Genomic DNA, 16,993 nt, shown 5'->3' on the forward strand with positions numbered 1-16,993 from the left:
CATCCCTGAACTTACAAAGTTGTTAGGTGATAAGCCATTCTTTAGCTTTAGGAATATGAAAACCCTCAAAAGTATGCTATGCTATAAAGATTTTCGCCTCCTTGAATTTATGCTTTGATAGACCCATCTACTCTACATCTAATTTTGGTACATATGCATGTCTAAACTGCTCCTGTTGTTCGGACTTGATCAGATATGTGGAATCTAATAGTTATGTGCATACGATCACATACCATACATATACATTTTCTGTAAGAGCTACTTGTACCACTACCAATGTGGTGTACATGGCGTCATGTTCTGTATGTCCTGCATACTACATTGGTAAGACTACGCTTAGACTTAAGGACAGGATTATTGAACACAAGTCAGAAATCAGGAGGCAGTATACTCAGAATGCCTTGTATAAGCATATTGAGACGTATGGGGACAGGCATACATTTAGATTTACAGTTATTGATTTGGTGATTCCCTCACTCAGATGTGGTGATATTAATAATTTTCTTGAAACTAAAGAATATCAATGGATAGTACGTTTGGGAGCTGATAGTCCTCCTGGCCTTAACAGTACAGTAAGCATTAAACCTATTCTTGTTGGATTACAACGTAGGTTGAAATGATATTTTTATCAACCTGTGCACATGAGCATGTTTATACATTGATGTTAATAAGTGCATCTGTTGTGTACATGTATGTGTACACCTATGTTTTAATGTTTTTAGAGTTTGTATTAAACATATAGGTATATATGTATATTTTAAATTTTTATAATTAAGCATATATATGTGCTAGATTTAGATTCATATTGCTTTGAAATTTGATCATATATATGCATATGTGTAGCTTCTTTTTTAACAAATGTTTTCTTGCAGTATGTTTCTTTAAATAATTTTTTAAACTGCACATTTAAATAGGTCATGTGACTTTGGCTGCAGTCACATGACTACTAGGCCTGTATAAAAGCAGTTGCTTTGTGTATATGTATGTATTTAGTATTGAGAAAGGGTTCATACCTGAAAGCTTTGCGTTATAAAGTGATTTGTTCTCAGCATTCCTTGTGTGACTTTTGATATCTGACCATACCCAGCTTTTCCTGGACATCCATATCCCATCCCCACCCCCAGGCAAGGTTGTCACTGCAAACAAACTGTATTTAGCACAAGCAGACTCTACACTTGTGAAGACTGGGGTGGACAACTTCAAAGGACCCATGCTGGGGGACTATACTGGCCACTCTGCATAATCCTTGACAGTTGCATTCTATGAGCATGTGTAAGGTTTGCATTGATCATGCTATCCCACATATACCCATGACTGCTCCACAACAAGACACCTGTCAGGTGTACACCAGCCATATATGAGCCGTCCAACAGACAGAGTGAGCTAATACATTGCAGAGCTGTAGCCCATAGAGGGAGGACATCTGTGAACAGTACTGGCACGACACTTCAATCCCACATAATCATCACAACACAGTGTTGACAGTGGAATTGTCCAGACAATGCAGATAGGGCTCTCCTCAGTCTGTTATTGATGCCCACTTACTGTTAGAGGTCCTCAGCAACCCTCTTCCAGCACACACCAACAACATGGATGTGGCTTAGCACATTCAAACCCTGGGATCTCCACTGTGCCCCTGCTTGACAGAGGCACAGCTCACTAGCCTCACACATTGCCTTATGTGACATACTTTACAGTGGCACAGTAGCCTACTGTACTGGGGATGCAGATGCCAAGCACACTCTGGCTAAGCTGTCATTCCCTAGGGCAAACAGCCTAGTATTGACCTCTACACCCATATGTTTAATTATCAGATGCACAATATTTGTTGCTGTTAGACTGTTTGCAGGTCTTTATTGCCATAGCATTCCCTGTTCCTATGAACAACTTATGTATCTGTGGAAGATGTTTGAATATGAGGGTGATCCACTATATCACTTATGTCTCTGTAGTCATTTACTGTGTGCACTGGGCAGATTGTTGTGTTGTGGTTGGTTCCTGGAATGACACGTACAAATTACCAGATATGTGTGGGCAACTGCTAAATGGAGATATGGCCTAAGTGTGTGAGCATGCCCAGTTCAGCCTTTCCATGGCATGTTGTCTGACATATGCCTCATTTATCAAAGTGTGCGAGCATGCCCAGTGTGAGCTTTCCATATGTTGAACTCTGCAGTCCACCACATATTTGAGTGTGTGTGAACTTCAACAATATCTCACATTTATGGTTGTGTGTTGGGTGTCATGTTGTGTACTTACTGGCCAACTGCTTCGTGTCTGCCACAACAGGGATTATACTGTGCATGCAGGGATTACATGGGATACTTTGCATACAGTTGTCAACATCCTTTCATAATGACCTAACACTGTAGTACCGTATAGTGTACTGGTTCAGTACTTTCACTGTGGTGGACAGTATCCTGGGCTTTAGTCCTATCACTGCTTGACATCTTCATAGTGAGCACAACAGACTGTGTAGGGGCCAGTTGTGCACATATGACCATGTTGCATTATGTTCAGATATGGACTACCTACACCAGGCTTGTCCAACATTGGTAGTGTATTCCACAACATAGGTGGACATTGGCAAACACTAGCGATGTTCCCTAGGCCATTTCTGATGCTAGTCACAGAGTGTGTTTGTCCTTCGACACACATTGTAACTGGAGTTTGCCATGACATATGTCATGGTTAGCATACTGTGCCTCCGTCTACCTCTGACATAACAGTGATACCCAGGGTTAACCTACCATCTCCCATCCACTCATCAGGATTCCTCTTAAGGGGTGTCGATAGGTGACTCTCTGGCTAACCTGTACTGGGAGTTTACTCAAGAGTGGGGGTGGCTTCTGTGTTATGGATCATTCAGTACAGCTTGCCCTATGTATGTCAGTGCTGGGGTTCAGGTCTCTCATGTGCATAGCTCACTGCCATTCAGATTGTACAAGGTGCAGCATGTTCCTTGATTCCAGCTTGGACATGGCTTCATACATCAGGCACAGCTTGCCTCTGGGTGGGCAGTATGGCAGTGTGTGGAGCTGCAGTTTGTTTAATCAGGCAACACATGGCATCTGTTCATGCTCTTTGCTACACCTGGTGGGGTACTTTTGTGGACTTTACAGTTGATGGAGGTGTCTGCTGAGGTATATCCCACAGGGGCTATTGTAGTCAATTGTGATGCTGATGAAGGATGACTGCAGAGCCACAGTGACCTCCCCTTATCTAGATCTGACAACCTTCATGATTGGGTGGGTATATGGTATGTTTCTGCGAACACTACAGCCACATGTTTGTCCAATGCAGGATATCTATCACCTTGTGTCCCCAAGTCTCTCATTACATGTTAGGTACGTAATGGGTTAACACCTGTGTGGTAATTGGTGGGCACTTACTGTATATCCGCAGTGGTTGTCTATACACATTTCTGCAATTAGCTTGCTGACATGGCTATGGCTCCAGTTGTCTGTTTCTATGTGGCCCTTTTGTGGGTTGCTTGTGTCAGCTGGGGGTCAGATATGGTGGACAGTTTGTACTCCTCTGCATACATGTTCAGTCACAGTCCTTCCATGTTGGCCTGTACCTATGGGACATATATACGGAACGGGGGAGGTCCCAGGACCAAGCCTTGTGGGATGCCACTCATATTTGCTTTGTAGTCTGACATGGATGCAGCATGTCTGACTATGTCAGTTCTGTCCTTGGTTTGGTTTGCAACCCCTCTACTGACATAGGGGTTTATATTTAAGCTGGTGAACATATCCATACTGAACTCATAGGGTATTGTCTGGAAGCATATGCACGGTCCAGCTACGCTGTGTGGACCACATTGCCCTCATCAATGACCTTAATGACTGTTTCAAATGGGTCAAACATGTTTAGGGGCAGGATCTGCACTTACGACAGCCACACTGGGTAGGGTCCAGTGTCAGTAGGTCCACGATAGCTTTATGTCTGCGGTACATACTGATCCTTTCCATAGCTGTGCAGACCAAGCTTGTCAGGATCCTGAGGTGGTAGTTTGCAGTATCCATTCAGGCAACACCTTTGTTGTGAAGGACCACTGTTGTTGTACACTGCTCTTTGGGTACATACCATGTGGTAAGGCTGACATTGGGCAGTAGTGTGATTTGGCATTCCATTCTTCTTGGAGTCCATGTTGGCCTCAGCCCAGGACACCATCACATACCTTTGCTGCTGTGTGTTTTGCTTTGTAGATGATGGCTGTTACCTCAGCATCTGCAATGTCAGGGGGCCAGCAGTCTGCTGGGATAGATATTTTGCATTCTGGGGGGGGGGTTTGCACTGCACCTGTCAGGTTGTATGTTGGCAATATGTGTGTGTGTGAGTTTGGTATGTTGTTTGTAATATCTGTGTGATTCGGAGCATATCTGTGAATTCCCAACATGGTTCCTACCATCAGTTGAGTAAGCCTTGTGATTATCCTTAGTGTCCTGTACAATTTGTATCTTCATAGGTTCATAGGTTCATACTAGGCTATCCACCCTAGGGCATTAGTAAGCCTAGCCAGAGTGTGTGTGTCTTTTGCCGCCCCTTGCTATGTGACTATTATGGCCATTTATGATTTTCTTTACTGTGCCTCTGTCTGGGCATGACACAGTGAAGACCCCCAGTGTACATCTACGATCATCCATCCACTTGGCAATATTCCTGTTGAGGGGTGTCAGTGTGGGGCTCTGCCTAACATGGATTGGGATCCTGTTCCTGGGTGTGGGGAGCCTCTGGGTTATGTATCTGTCCCTCCAGCACATCCTATTTCATTATGTGTTGAGGCTGACATCTGTCACTCTCACAGCTCCAATGGCTTTGATTTCCTGGGGTGGAGCATGTCCATTACTCCTGTGTTGGACATGGCCTTGTACAACAGACATACAATGCCTCTGTGTAGGCAGTCTGTGACTGCATTCAGCTGGGGTGTCTACAGCCAGGCAGCATATGACATATATTTGACACCCTTTATCTTCTTGGTGAGGTACCTTTGAGGTCTTCCTAACCTCTGCAGGTGTCAGGTACGGTACATCCCATATGAGTCATTGTACTAGATTATGGGTCTGATAAGGGAACAGTACAGGGGCACAGTGACCTCTGTTGATGTAGATGTGAATCCTTTCATGATACGGTGTCCAATATAGACAGTCTTCCTAGCCACATTGGCATTGTGAGTGTCACATGACAGGTTACTGTCGACTTGTGTCCCTAGGTCCCTGATTACTCCTTGCATACATAATGGTTTACCACCTATGTGGTAATTTGTGAGTACCTTGTCTGGTATTTGGTGGGACATTCACACTGTCCATTGTCTTCAGGATGTCTGGGTGGGGTTCCTGTGTGTGAGAGTGTTGTCTGTCGCATGCTACAGACTGTACAGCAGTTTTGACTACACTTAGGTGCACATGGGTGGTCTCCGCTGCTTCGTGCATTGTCAGTTACCTGGCCGTATGGGTGTCTGTGTTACATATGGATACTCCCCCTCCTTTGATGTTTTGGTCCAGGTGTTGGGGCCATAACGCATGATATGTGGTATAACCTGGTAGTGCTGGTGTGCTGTCAGTAGGCTTGCAGCAGGCTTCTGTCACTGCACAGACATCGATGTTCTCCATACTGGGTATTGCCTCAGGAGCATGCGTATTGCAGTTTACACATCTGGCATTGGTCAGCATTACCCTTATGTTTCTTACCACTTATGTTTTCTAGGGTGGTGGGTTAGTCTTTTTGGCCTTGCCTACGTACGGCTCTATGGAGGTGGCAAAGGCCTTATCCAGTATCCAGACACCCAGGGGTAACAGGTGCAAGCCATCCCTGGAACAGCAGCATGGCTTGTCATGCATGACATCTCTAGCAGACAGACATTAGACCCTCTTGAACTGACAGCTGTAACTGTGCCACCTGTTAAAGCTGATCATTCTGTGTTTGTACTGTGGCATCATTCTAGGTGAGGGTTGGATGCTGCAAATGGCCAGTGTCATACCGGCCTGGAGTACATACTCAGAGAGCTCATCCATGTCTCTTTTCATGTAGTCCAGGGAGGTACATCTCAGGTCATTCATACCAGCATGGACAATGAGTGCATCATATTTCTGCTTGCTTTGGGGTGACCTGCGTACTTGTGTTATGTGGCATATTGTGGCAGCCTAAAGGCAGCTTACTGTACCCTTTCCCTTGTTCAGTCTGGTGAGTGGGACAGCAGTGTGTCTGCCTATACAGACACCTATTACAACTGTATCAGGCATGTTGTTTCTCCTTCTGGCCTGTAACTGTTTGGCACACCAGCTTTGTGTACTATGTGTTGCATGTGCTATGTTTGGAGGTTGTGGTTGCTTGGTGTCTGCTTTGGAGGCCTCTGTTGGTATGGTGTGTTTGTAATTAGGGCCTCCGGGAATGTTTTTCTGTGTTTATGTGTTTCGTTTACAGTTGTGATAGGTCTATGTGGGACTGGGTTTGTGGTGTATGTGGTTACCTTCTCCTCCTGAATAGTTTTGACAGTACTGAGTTGGGGGAGCTCAGCCTCCGGTTTGGATAAATGGTTGCATCTCTCACATATATTTGTATTTATTGGGGGGAGTTGAGGGTTGTCTGTGTACTTGGGGCAGGTGTCACATTGCCTCTGGATTCACAGATTCTACTTGTTGTGGCTGGCCTTAGTGGACTGTATGTGTGGACATATTTTATTGCCATACTACTGATCAGTGATTACTTCCCTTTTTATGTTTGCTCTATCATGTAGTAGCTTCCTCATTCTCTTGCATGGTTTGGTAATGGCTGGAGACCAGCATGCCAGATGCCTGTGTGTATGGCATTGTGTCTTGTTGTTATTTGTGATTGCATAATCCAAGCATTCCTGGCTGTGTTCATGGAATGCCTGTATAACATGTTCTGCAGTGTGTCCCATATTCTGCACCTGCACAGGGCCTTTCGTGGATTTCACATCGGTTTGGAGGGGTGCAACTTATGCTTTGCACATGTTTTTCACTGTGGTTTTCTGGCCAGGGACTGTGGTCAGTATGTGTATATCCGGTGTGATTACTCTATGGTCCGGTCTTATCAGTGAGGGATACACTTCTCATCTTGCCATCCAGTACGCATGTTGCTGATTATCACATCCAGTATGCTTACCCCTCTTGTGGGAGTGGTACTTTGTTCCTGGGCATTTTGGTTTATGGATTCTGGGAACTTTTCCCCTACTGTGTTGGTGCTAGTATAATGCTCCCAGTGTATATCTGGGTATTTTCAGTCAACCAATATAATGTGGTTTGGGGGGCTTGATATATTCATGTATTCCAACATAGGCCAGGTGCAGTTCCTGGTATTAGGACAGTAGTCTGCAGCAGGCTATATACTGGGAGGCAGTTTTAGCCATTGGTATTTGACCATGGCTAATCCATGCTGCTTCTTGTTGTGGTACCAACATGGGGGTGTGGTTATCCTTGACATTTATTGCTAGTAACCCTCCTTTTGTAGCTTGTTCCATGTTTTGAGGCTGTACAGCACAGTATGAGGTGTAACCTGGTAGTGTTAGGGTGCTGATGTGAGCCTTGACCCAGTTTTCTATTACAGGACTGATATCAACATTCTCCATACTGTGTGCGTTTACACTGCACGCATCTTGCTGTTTAGACTTCTGGCATTGGGTAGCATTACATCTAGGTTCCTATCCCTTGTGGTACCTATGAAGGTGGGTTTGTGTTTTGAGACTTACCTATTCAGGGCATGCTGTGGGTACTGACAGCCTTTGCCAGTATCCATCGGGCCTGGACTGATAGGTGCACGCCACCCCTAGCAGGTGGTGCATCATGTCATGCTCAGCATGTCTTCCTAGGCTGAAGCACATTGGCTCCCCTTTGACTAACTGCATTACTTCAGCCAGTTATTGCAATTGATCATCCCATCTTCATTTTGTGGCTTCATGCTTGGTGAGGGTGGATGTTAGTCAGGGTCCTCAAGTGTGCATATAGTACATGGTGTTACATTACTTAACTCATGGCATTCATGCCTCGGGTGGTGCTGCAGGGCTGCGTCTCTTGGATGCACATATTAAACTCCCTGTACATGTTTGTGAGCAGGTCATGTCATTTTAGGCATCCCTGTTATTATTTGAGTGAGTCAGAGGGAGTATCATTCCCAGGGTTCCTACTGAGCAGTGTATGTGCTATGCGTTGCCTCTTTGCCAAGGCCAGGGAATACTGGGCATGCCTCCTTCTGCCTACTGGGGCAGGCTCAGGTTGTTCCTCCTCCGAGTCATGCTCTGCTTGTGATGGCCTTGGCAATGGTGGGGGGCTGTTTGGCCCGGCCCTATGCTGGTCCTGCTGCAGCTGTTTTCGCAAGATCATATTATGTAGCATAGCACATACCATGACAATTTGGGTATATGTTGTTGGTGAGTACTACAAGGCTCCACCAGATGTGTCCAGACACCAGAACCGTGACTTGAGCAGCCCAAACACACTCTCTATTACATTACGTGTTTCTGCGTGTGCCTCATTATGGTGTTCCTGTTCAGGTGTGTGTGCATTTCTGATGGGTGTCATCAGCCACGGCTCCAGTGCACAACCTGCATCCCCCACTAGGTGTCCGTGTGGGATGTCCCCATTGGCAAATGTCTGGTACAGCTGCGTCAAATGCCAGATGTGGGAATCATGGTAGCTCCCAGGGCAGCCAGCAGACACATTCATTATTATGCATTGGGCATCACACACGACCTTGTAGTTGATGGAGGGGAAGCCCTTGCGGTTAATGTAGGCCCTACCCCACTCATCGGCTGGTGCTTTGATGCATATATGCGTGCAGTCTATTGCACCCACTACCTCAGGGTATTCCGCTATTTGCTGGAAGAGACGCATATTGCTGGCCAATACCTCACGGGCATTGGGGAAATATACATGATCACCGACATGTGCTGCCATGGCATTCAGGAACTGGTGCAGTACCCTGGAGGCTGATGCCTGTGATATCCCCATCATATCACCGGTTGGTCTCTGGAAGGTACCTGTTGCTAGTATTCTTAGGCCAACACATACCTTGGTTTCCACTGGGATGGGTTCCCCTCTGTTGGTTCTGTGTGTGAGGCGTGGACTGCACAGCTCGACTATTTGCTGCAGCAGCTCTCTGTCCATTCTATAGCGCTCTACTATCTCCAGCTCATGTAACCCGTGGTAGGTGACCCTGGGCCTGTACACTCTTCTCCGTATCCTCACTGTGGGTTGTCTGGCACCATCTGCATTGTCACCACCCTCAGCAAGTCACCTATGTCTCCTTATGACAGCTATGGCAGCCCCTAGCATTTCTGCTCTGAGTTCAGCTTTTTCAGTTTTCACTTCTAATAGCTTACTCCTGTCTTGCAGTGTCTCTTGAGAGAAACATCCTGCACTGCTGTTTGCAGAGTTTTAACTGCTGGGCTGGGCTACTATTCTGCCTGTGTGATTGCCTGCTTCTAATTGTTTTCACCTGCTAGCTCCAGCAGTATTCCCTGCTAGCTTCCTACTAATTCTGTTGCTTCCTTTTTCCTTTCTGTTTCCTCAGGGGGGAGCAGCGTGCATACCAGCAGAAACACGCTCACAGTGGCTTACATGTGCGCACACATGCTTACACGGCTCAGGATCTGCGTATTTGGGTTAAAACGTGCGCACACTAGTGCAAACAGTGTTACAAATCTACCAACACGCTCCCACATGCTCAGCCTGTCTTACACGTGCGCACACTGCCCTACTCGCACTTCATGGCACGCACTCGTGTGCATGCACGCCCAGCAAGAAACTTTGGTGTAAGTAACAGTGTACACCTTCCATTTCTTGACTTTCCCATGCTTATCTTGTGGCACTCCTCTTTCCCTGATCTGTGTCTGTCATCTGTCATGTTACACTGACCTCCAACGAACTGCATTTCTTTCTACCATTCCCCCCTGTGATGTCACCTATCTCCTACTCTATTCCTCCCCCTTATGTATCTCTTACACTACTCAGACTGTGCTCATTTGCTATGTGACTGTGGGATTCAGTATCCTAAACCTCATTTACATGAGATGGCCTACTAATGCTTAGTTACATGTCTTAGACTCAGCTTCCCCCCTTAGCAACCACTACACGGTAGCCATGTTGTTTTTGGTCTGCTAGTCCCTGCATTGTCATTCCATGTATTGCATAAAACCCACATTTGTGGGTTTATAACCTTCATTTTTATGTTTTATACAGCGCAGCCTGTTTGCGCAGGGCTGCGCTGCATTTAAACATCGGCGATCGCCGAAGAAAAAAAATTATATTTTTTTTATATTTGCATCGGGTTACCTTGCCAATGGCCACATATTTGGCCATTGGCATGCTGCCTGACACATATGCACCCTTTATTTGGAGCTGACATGGCTCCATTGTGATTTTTGCAGAAACGTACTCAGTTGTCAACTGAGTACATTTCTGCAGCTAAAACGGCTCTTACAAGGGCGTGTTTCTGCTTCGTGGATCGTTAATATACCTCATTTGCATACCTTTCAGCTGCAAGTGAGGTATTTAGCATATCCACACCCAGTCCGTGTAAGAGACGTTTTATCTGGTCTCTTACACGGAGTTTTGGGCTGTTCCTGGATCGCGAGGCTTGCATGGAGTGTTACACGTATCTTACACTCCGTGCAAGCCTTCGTGAATCCTGCCCATTATCTTTTTATTGTGTTTCTTTTTATGCATTCTTCTTATTGTCGTTTAATGTTACACAAAGCAGTTGCTAACATTATTTGATTTTGCAAAAACCTTGTATGCAATTGTGTGAAACATTGTTATATGACTTAAACTTTTGTTTTTTTGGAGCTTTTCTTCCCAGGTCCACTCTGTAAATAGAATCTGGCCAGTAAGGCTAACATAGTCAACAAAATATCAGGAAACAAATAAACAAACAATTAAACACATAAATATTACACTGAATATATCTGCCAATAAGATAAATGGACTGATCAGTCACTGATGCTTTTTCATCATTGCTAAAAATGTATTTGTTTCACTCTTTCCCTCCACAACTATCAACCCTTAATTGTCTATCAGACAATTCCTATCCCTTGATTCCTCCCATTATAGGGAGATGGAGGCACAGCGAGGGATACCATCCATCACCCAATGTGAGTTAGGATTTTTTAAAGTGCTGTACAGTGCCTACCAGTCTATTTAAGTGTGGCCACATGCTTCTGTTTCCAGTGATTTTCCCCCTTGGCAGGTTCATGCTCCATAACATCCTAATGCATAATCTGGTATTTGGAACTTTCTCCTAAATGGACCACTGTGATGGGATTCCACCATCTCCCTCCTATTATAATATGTGAGCTAGCACTGGACACTCACTCCCATCCAACTAGGCTGTATGGACTATCTTACCATCTTACCATTATCCGCATTTTGTGTGACTTTTTGAAAAAATGTACTTGGTTAAGCAGGCATGATCCACCCTTAAAAGAGCCATACTGTTGGGGGTCTGGATGGAGAGGTTAAATCATTGCAAAAAAGACAGGTTTTGTTTTGAAATGAAATCATTCTCAAGCTGTGGTATATACCTTCACATGGTAGACCCATTGTTTACTAAATCCCATCTAGGTGACACTGATATATATGGTTGGGTGCACTCATCCCAGGATAAAAAAAAGTGCCCAGCCCTGGCACTATGACCAGGGCTGGTAGAAAAAAAATGCAACGTACTCCAAGAATGAAAGAGATCTTGCTGCTGCACTAGGTCCTGATACAACAAATGATATGAGAGGCCCCACCGTGGTAATAAAAAAAACAAAAAGTTAAAAAACTGACCAGCCAGAAAGATGCCTGAAGATGGAAAAATGGAAACTTGAGGACAAAAAAGAAATTATGTTATTTTTCTTCTCTGCAACTTACCCAGAGTTTCCAAAAAGTTATAGTGAAAGAGCAAGGAAAAATAGAGAAGAGGAAAATCATTGAAATAGAAAAAAATGTCAAACATTACAGAAGCAAAAATTAAGTATTAAGACAGAAAGAAAAAAAACACAGCGGTAATTGCGACATTAAAGATGTGTGACGTCATATTTTTCAGCTTATACACAGATGAACAACCACTTACGCCATCCCTGGTCATTAGCTTTTAATAATATCTGTCATCCACTGTCTCAAAATCAACAACCAGCATGCATTTTGAGGATGATTGTGGTCATTCATCTTCCTGTAGCACAGGATCTCCACAATGATAAAGATGCCAAACTAGACTGAAAGACATTTTACACCTGAAGATGTCAGACAGACAGAAAATAATACTGTCAAAGTCCATCCATTTCTTGAATCACTTAAGGTGGGTATCACTTTGGAACCAAACTGAGCAAGGTATCCCCTGAAACAGTTTCTAACTCATCATGTGATATCCTAGATGTCCCCAACAGATGCTACTATCCTTTTAAATTTCTTTGGATGGGTCTGAAACCATCTGTCAGTGGGCAATGACTAGTAGACCTCCTATGGGAGGTGTCCAGGAGGCAACCTTACAAGCTGCTGAACTATGACTACTGTTTGTACTGTGAAATATTCTTGGGTTGCCATATTTATCACTCTCTAATGGAATGTGGTTCTAACTACCCTATAAAAATATGATCATTTTTATCAGTTTTAGCTAAGCTGATGTCCTTTCAGCCATCACTCAAAGCTTTCAATTACAGATGAGAATGGAAACAATAATTGACCAGTACATGGAGAAAGTCATATTATGGCTAAGTTCTTTCATTACTACCAAAGGGTGTGGTATGATTTCTGCATTTTTGCCATCATTACAACTAAACACTGGTCAGTATTTTGAGTTTCTTTACCTTCACTCAGAGCAAGACCCGACGTTACTTATATTCCTCCACCTGAAGTAGCTGGTCTACCCAAACACTCCAAGAGTCTTCACCTAAGAGAGTGCCATGACTGATGTGTTACTATTAATTTTCTCTGCAAGAGCTTTACAATAAGCACTGAACTGCACCAGTGCAGACAGGAGATGCGTTTTACTCTCAGCTCTGAACTACCCTGGTGGACATGGGAGCTTGGTCTTACACTCAGCACTGAACTGCTCCAGTACACATAGGGGATAGATTTAAAACTCAGTACTGAATTGCATCAGTGCACACTGTAGATAGGTCTTACACTCAGTACTGAACTACCCCAGTGCACATAGAGGATAAGTGTTACACTCAGCACTGAAGTGCGCCAGTGCATATGGGAGATAAGAACACTCAGCACTGAACTGCACCAGTGCACACCATGGATAATTCTTGCACTCAACAATGAACTACCCCACTGCACATGGGGATAAGTGTAACACTCAGCACTGAACTGCTCCAGTACACATGAGGGAATAGGTGTGACACTCAGCACTGAACTACTCCAGTACACACTGGGATAATTGTAACACTCAGCACTGTACTACACTAGTGCACATGAGGATAAATGTAACACACAGCACTGAACTGTACCAGTGCATAAGGGGATAAGTGCAACACTCAGCACTGAACTGCACCAGTGCACATGGGGATAAGTTTAACAGACAGCACTGAACAGCACCAGTGCACATAGTGGAAAATGTTTGCACACAGCACTGAACTGCTCCAGTGCACATCAGGGATAAGTCAGACACTCAGTATTGAACTGCTCCAGTGCACATAGGGGATAGATTTAAAACTCAGCATTGAATTGCATCAGTGCACACCGTGGATAAGTCTTACACTCAGCACTGAACTGCACCAGTGCACATGGGAGATAAGTCTTACACTCAGCACTGAACTACCCCAGTGCACATGGGGGATAAGTGTAACACTCAGCACTGAACTGCTCCAGTACACATGGGGATAAGTGTAACACACAGCACTGAACTGCACCAGTGCACATAGTGAAAAACTCTTACACACAGCACTGAACTGCTTCAGTGAACATCGGGGACAAGTGTAACACTTAGCACTGAACTACCCCAGTGCACATGGTGGGTTAGTGTAACACTCAACACTGAACTGCTCCAGTGCACATCAGGGATAAGTCGGACCCTCAGCACTGAACTGCTCCAATGCACATAGGGGATAGATTTAAAACTCAGCATTGAATTGCATCAGTACACACTGTGGATAGGTCTTACACTCAGCACTGAACTGCAAGTCTAACACTCAGCACTGAACTGCACCAGCGCACATGGGAGATAAGTCTTATACTCAGCACTGTACTACCCCAGTGCACATGGGGGATAAGTGTAACACTCAGCACTGAACTGCTCCAGTACACATGGGGATAGGTGTAACACATAACACTGAACTGCACCAGTGTACACTGGGGATAAGTGTAACATATAGCACTGAACTACCCCAGTGCACAAACTCAAACCATCTACTTGCGAATACCTTAAAATAGCTGCTGATAGCATTGCCCACCCTGTCGCAATCCCTATAAACAGGTCAATCCAGGAATTCTATGTTCCTTCTCTCTGGAAAAAGTCACACATTATCCCGCTACACAAAGGACTGACTTTAGACCTACAGCAATCTTATACTACTTCCCCAAAATACTTGAAAGATGTATTCAAAAACAATTGCTAAACTATATCCTGCAGGAAGAAATGCTATCCACCACACAACATGGTTTACATCCTTCCCATGGTACTAACACTACACTTCTAACCTATATAGATACTGTCAGTAAAGCTAAAGATAATGGCAAACTACTTACTTCATTTCTAGACTTGTCTAAAGCCTTCAATACAGTTTGTCACAACAAACTTCTACTGTAAATGTCCTCATTAGGTCTTTCTCAGACCACCCTTCTATGGGTCAAAGGTTACCTATCCAATAGGTAACAGTCAGTAAAATGGCACTCCACCATTTCTCCATATCTCCCAGTCACATTGATGTACCACAAGGCTCTATCCTTGGTCCCCTCCTCTTTAGCATTCTCACTAACATCCTCCACACATCCACACAGCAGACCTCCAATATAGTATAGGATAACTCCACACTCATTTGCATATCTGACAATATGACACACCTCCAAAAGATTACTCAGGAGCCTTTAACAGCAACTGAAGCATGCCTTTGTAACTCAACTCATGCTCAACCCTAAAAAAAACACGCTACAATTCTTTTTTCCCAAATCCCTCTCCCATGAAAAAAACAACATTTAAAAACCTCTCTTGATAGTGCAATCATTGAAATAAATCTATTATAATTGTAAATTACTAGGGATGGTAGTGAGAAACTTACATTTGACCTGCTTATACAAAATTGCATGAGAAAAACTCATCAAGAACTAGGGGTGCCAAAAAACTTTCTTAGTAATGCAACTAAAGGTACACTTACCACTACTTTTCTCCTCCCTGAACTTCTTTTTGGTGCTGCCATCTTACTAACCTTCAGACATCACAAAAATCAAAACTTGAGCAATCCTATGACAAAGTTGCTAAATTTGTAGCAAACTCACCACTAAAAAGCCTAAATTGGTTAGAACTACCCCATCAACTAACATATATACAGCTTTTTACCACCTATAAAATTATCCAGAATCCATCTGCTTGTCCAGCACTAAATAAAATTTAACACAACTATGTTCCTAGTTGGTCATTATGATCCAGTGACCAAAAACTCCTTATCTGTCCACAGACCTATTAATTTGGTAGGGCATTGTCTGTACTTGTATGATGTTGTAAAGTTTGGAACTCTTTACATCTATCCAGCAGGTCAATACCCTCTCGCCCATCCTTCAAAACCATTCTGGAAGACTTTCTAGCCAAAAACTGGTTATTATCTTGCTCAACACAATGATAAGCTATATCCTTAAATGTGGACAAACATCTGTTTATGTCTTACATCTCCTTACTCTGCCTTATTTACTCACTTCCTTACTTCTATCAATTTTTCTTCCCAGACTTTCTGTCTAAATATACCATAAGCCTGTTTTTCTCTCACTTCATATTGCAATCCCTGTTTGTATTATACTAACTTATCTTTAATTTCTCTATAACTGGCTAACATGTCTCTGTTAAATAACCATCATGTAACTTGTATCTATTCTTAACCAATGTTTTCATATTATGTCTAATTTGGTATAATTATTTAAACTGTATTTTTTTGTATTATTTTCAAAGACTGTAAAATTATTATTCTTAAAATGTTTTGCAAGACCTTGGAGCTTTTCTCCCCAGTCATCCATTGAAAATGGGCTCCTACCCAGATGGAATTTTCCAGTAATCAAATGTCAATAAATAAATACATGATTTTACCATTGTAGCTTTAAGTGAAAACATATTTTGAACTTTGTTTAATGTCAAGCTGTTTGTATACTATAAAATGAAAGCACAGACCCAAAGCTTCTCTCCAGTGATACCAATTAATGAGTAAGTATCTTCATCATTACCATAGTCATGCCATTGGTGTTGTTTTGCATCGTGGTATTGTTGCTCATCATATTGCCTGGATTGCTTTGCGTTGCATTGGCGGTTTTGTTTGACATTGCAGTAGGAGATGGTAATGATGGTAAACTGGAATTTTGAGGTGGTAAACTGGAATTCTGAGGTGGTAAACTGGAGTTTTGCATAGGTGGCAAACTGGCATTTTGCATAGGTGGTGGATTGAAGTTTTCACCGGGTGGATACATTGGAGGCCTCATCATCTCCATCATCTTCATTATCATATCCAAAGCACTATGGGAAACAAAGAAACTTAGTAAAGTTCAATATTGTACCAAGTATCCATCCAACCTTTGTTATTTACATTCATTTAAATGTGTAAAGACAAAGTATTTCTATGGTTTTCCTAAATGACTGCAGAAGAAATATATCTAGGAATTCATGACTGAGTAAAAAAAATTGGTTGTGAATGATTATTTTTAGGATTTTATCTTCTTAATAACAATGTTTACAAGCTGTAGTTGTTAGTACAATAAAGTAAGCATTTAGAAAACAACCATGAAGAATAAATGTGGGGTTTCAATCTATGGATTTGATCCAGATAGGCTAATGCAAAATTTGCATAAAA

General features: G+C 43.3%; 1 protein-coding gene across 1 annotated transcript in view; it reads right to left on the minus strand.

Annotated features, from left to right (window-relative positions):
• Positions 1-16,993, minus strand: part of LOC122808244 (proline-rich receptor-like protein kinase PERK12) — a 134,132-nt gene that overhangs the window by 34,171 nt on the left and 82,968 nt on the right. The window contains exon 4 of the mRNA XM_044079207.1: positions 16,374-16,659. Within this exon, the coding sequence (XP_043935142.1) occupies positions 16,374-16,659 (286 nt within the window). The remainder of the gene's footprint in view (positions 1-16,373; positions 16,660-16,993) is intronic.

This window comes from Protopterus annectens, chromosome 8.part0 (genome assembly GCF_019279795.1).
Source record: "Protopterus annectens isolate FY-2018-M chromosome 8.part0, PAN1.0, whole genome shotgun sequence".
NCBI classification, from domain to species: Eukaryota; Metazoa; Chordata; order Ceratodontiformes; family Protopteridae; genus Protopterus; species Protopterus annectens.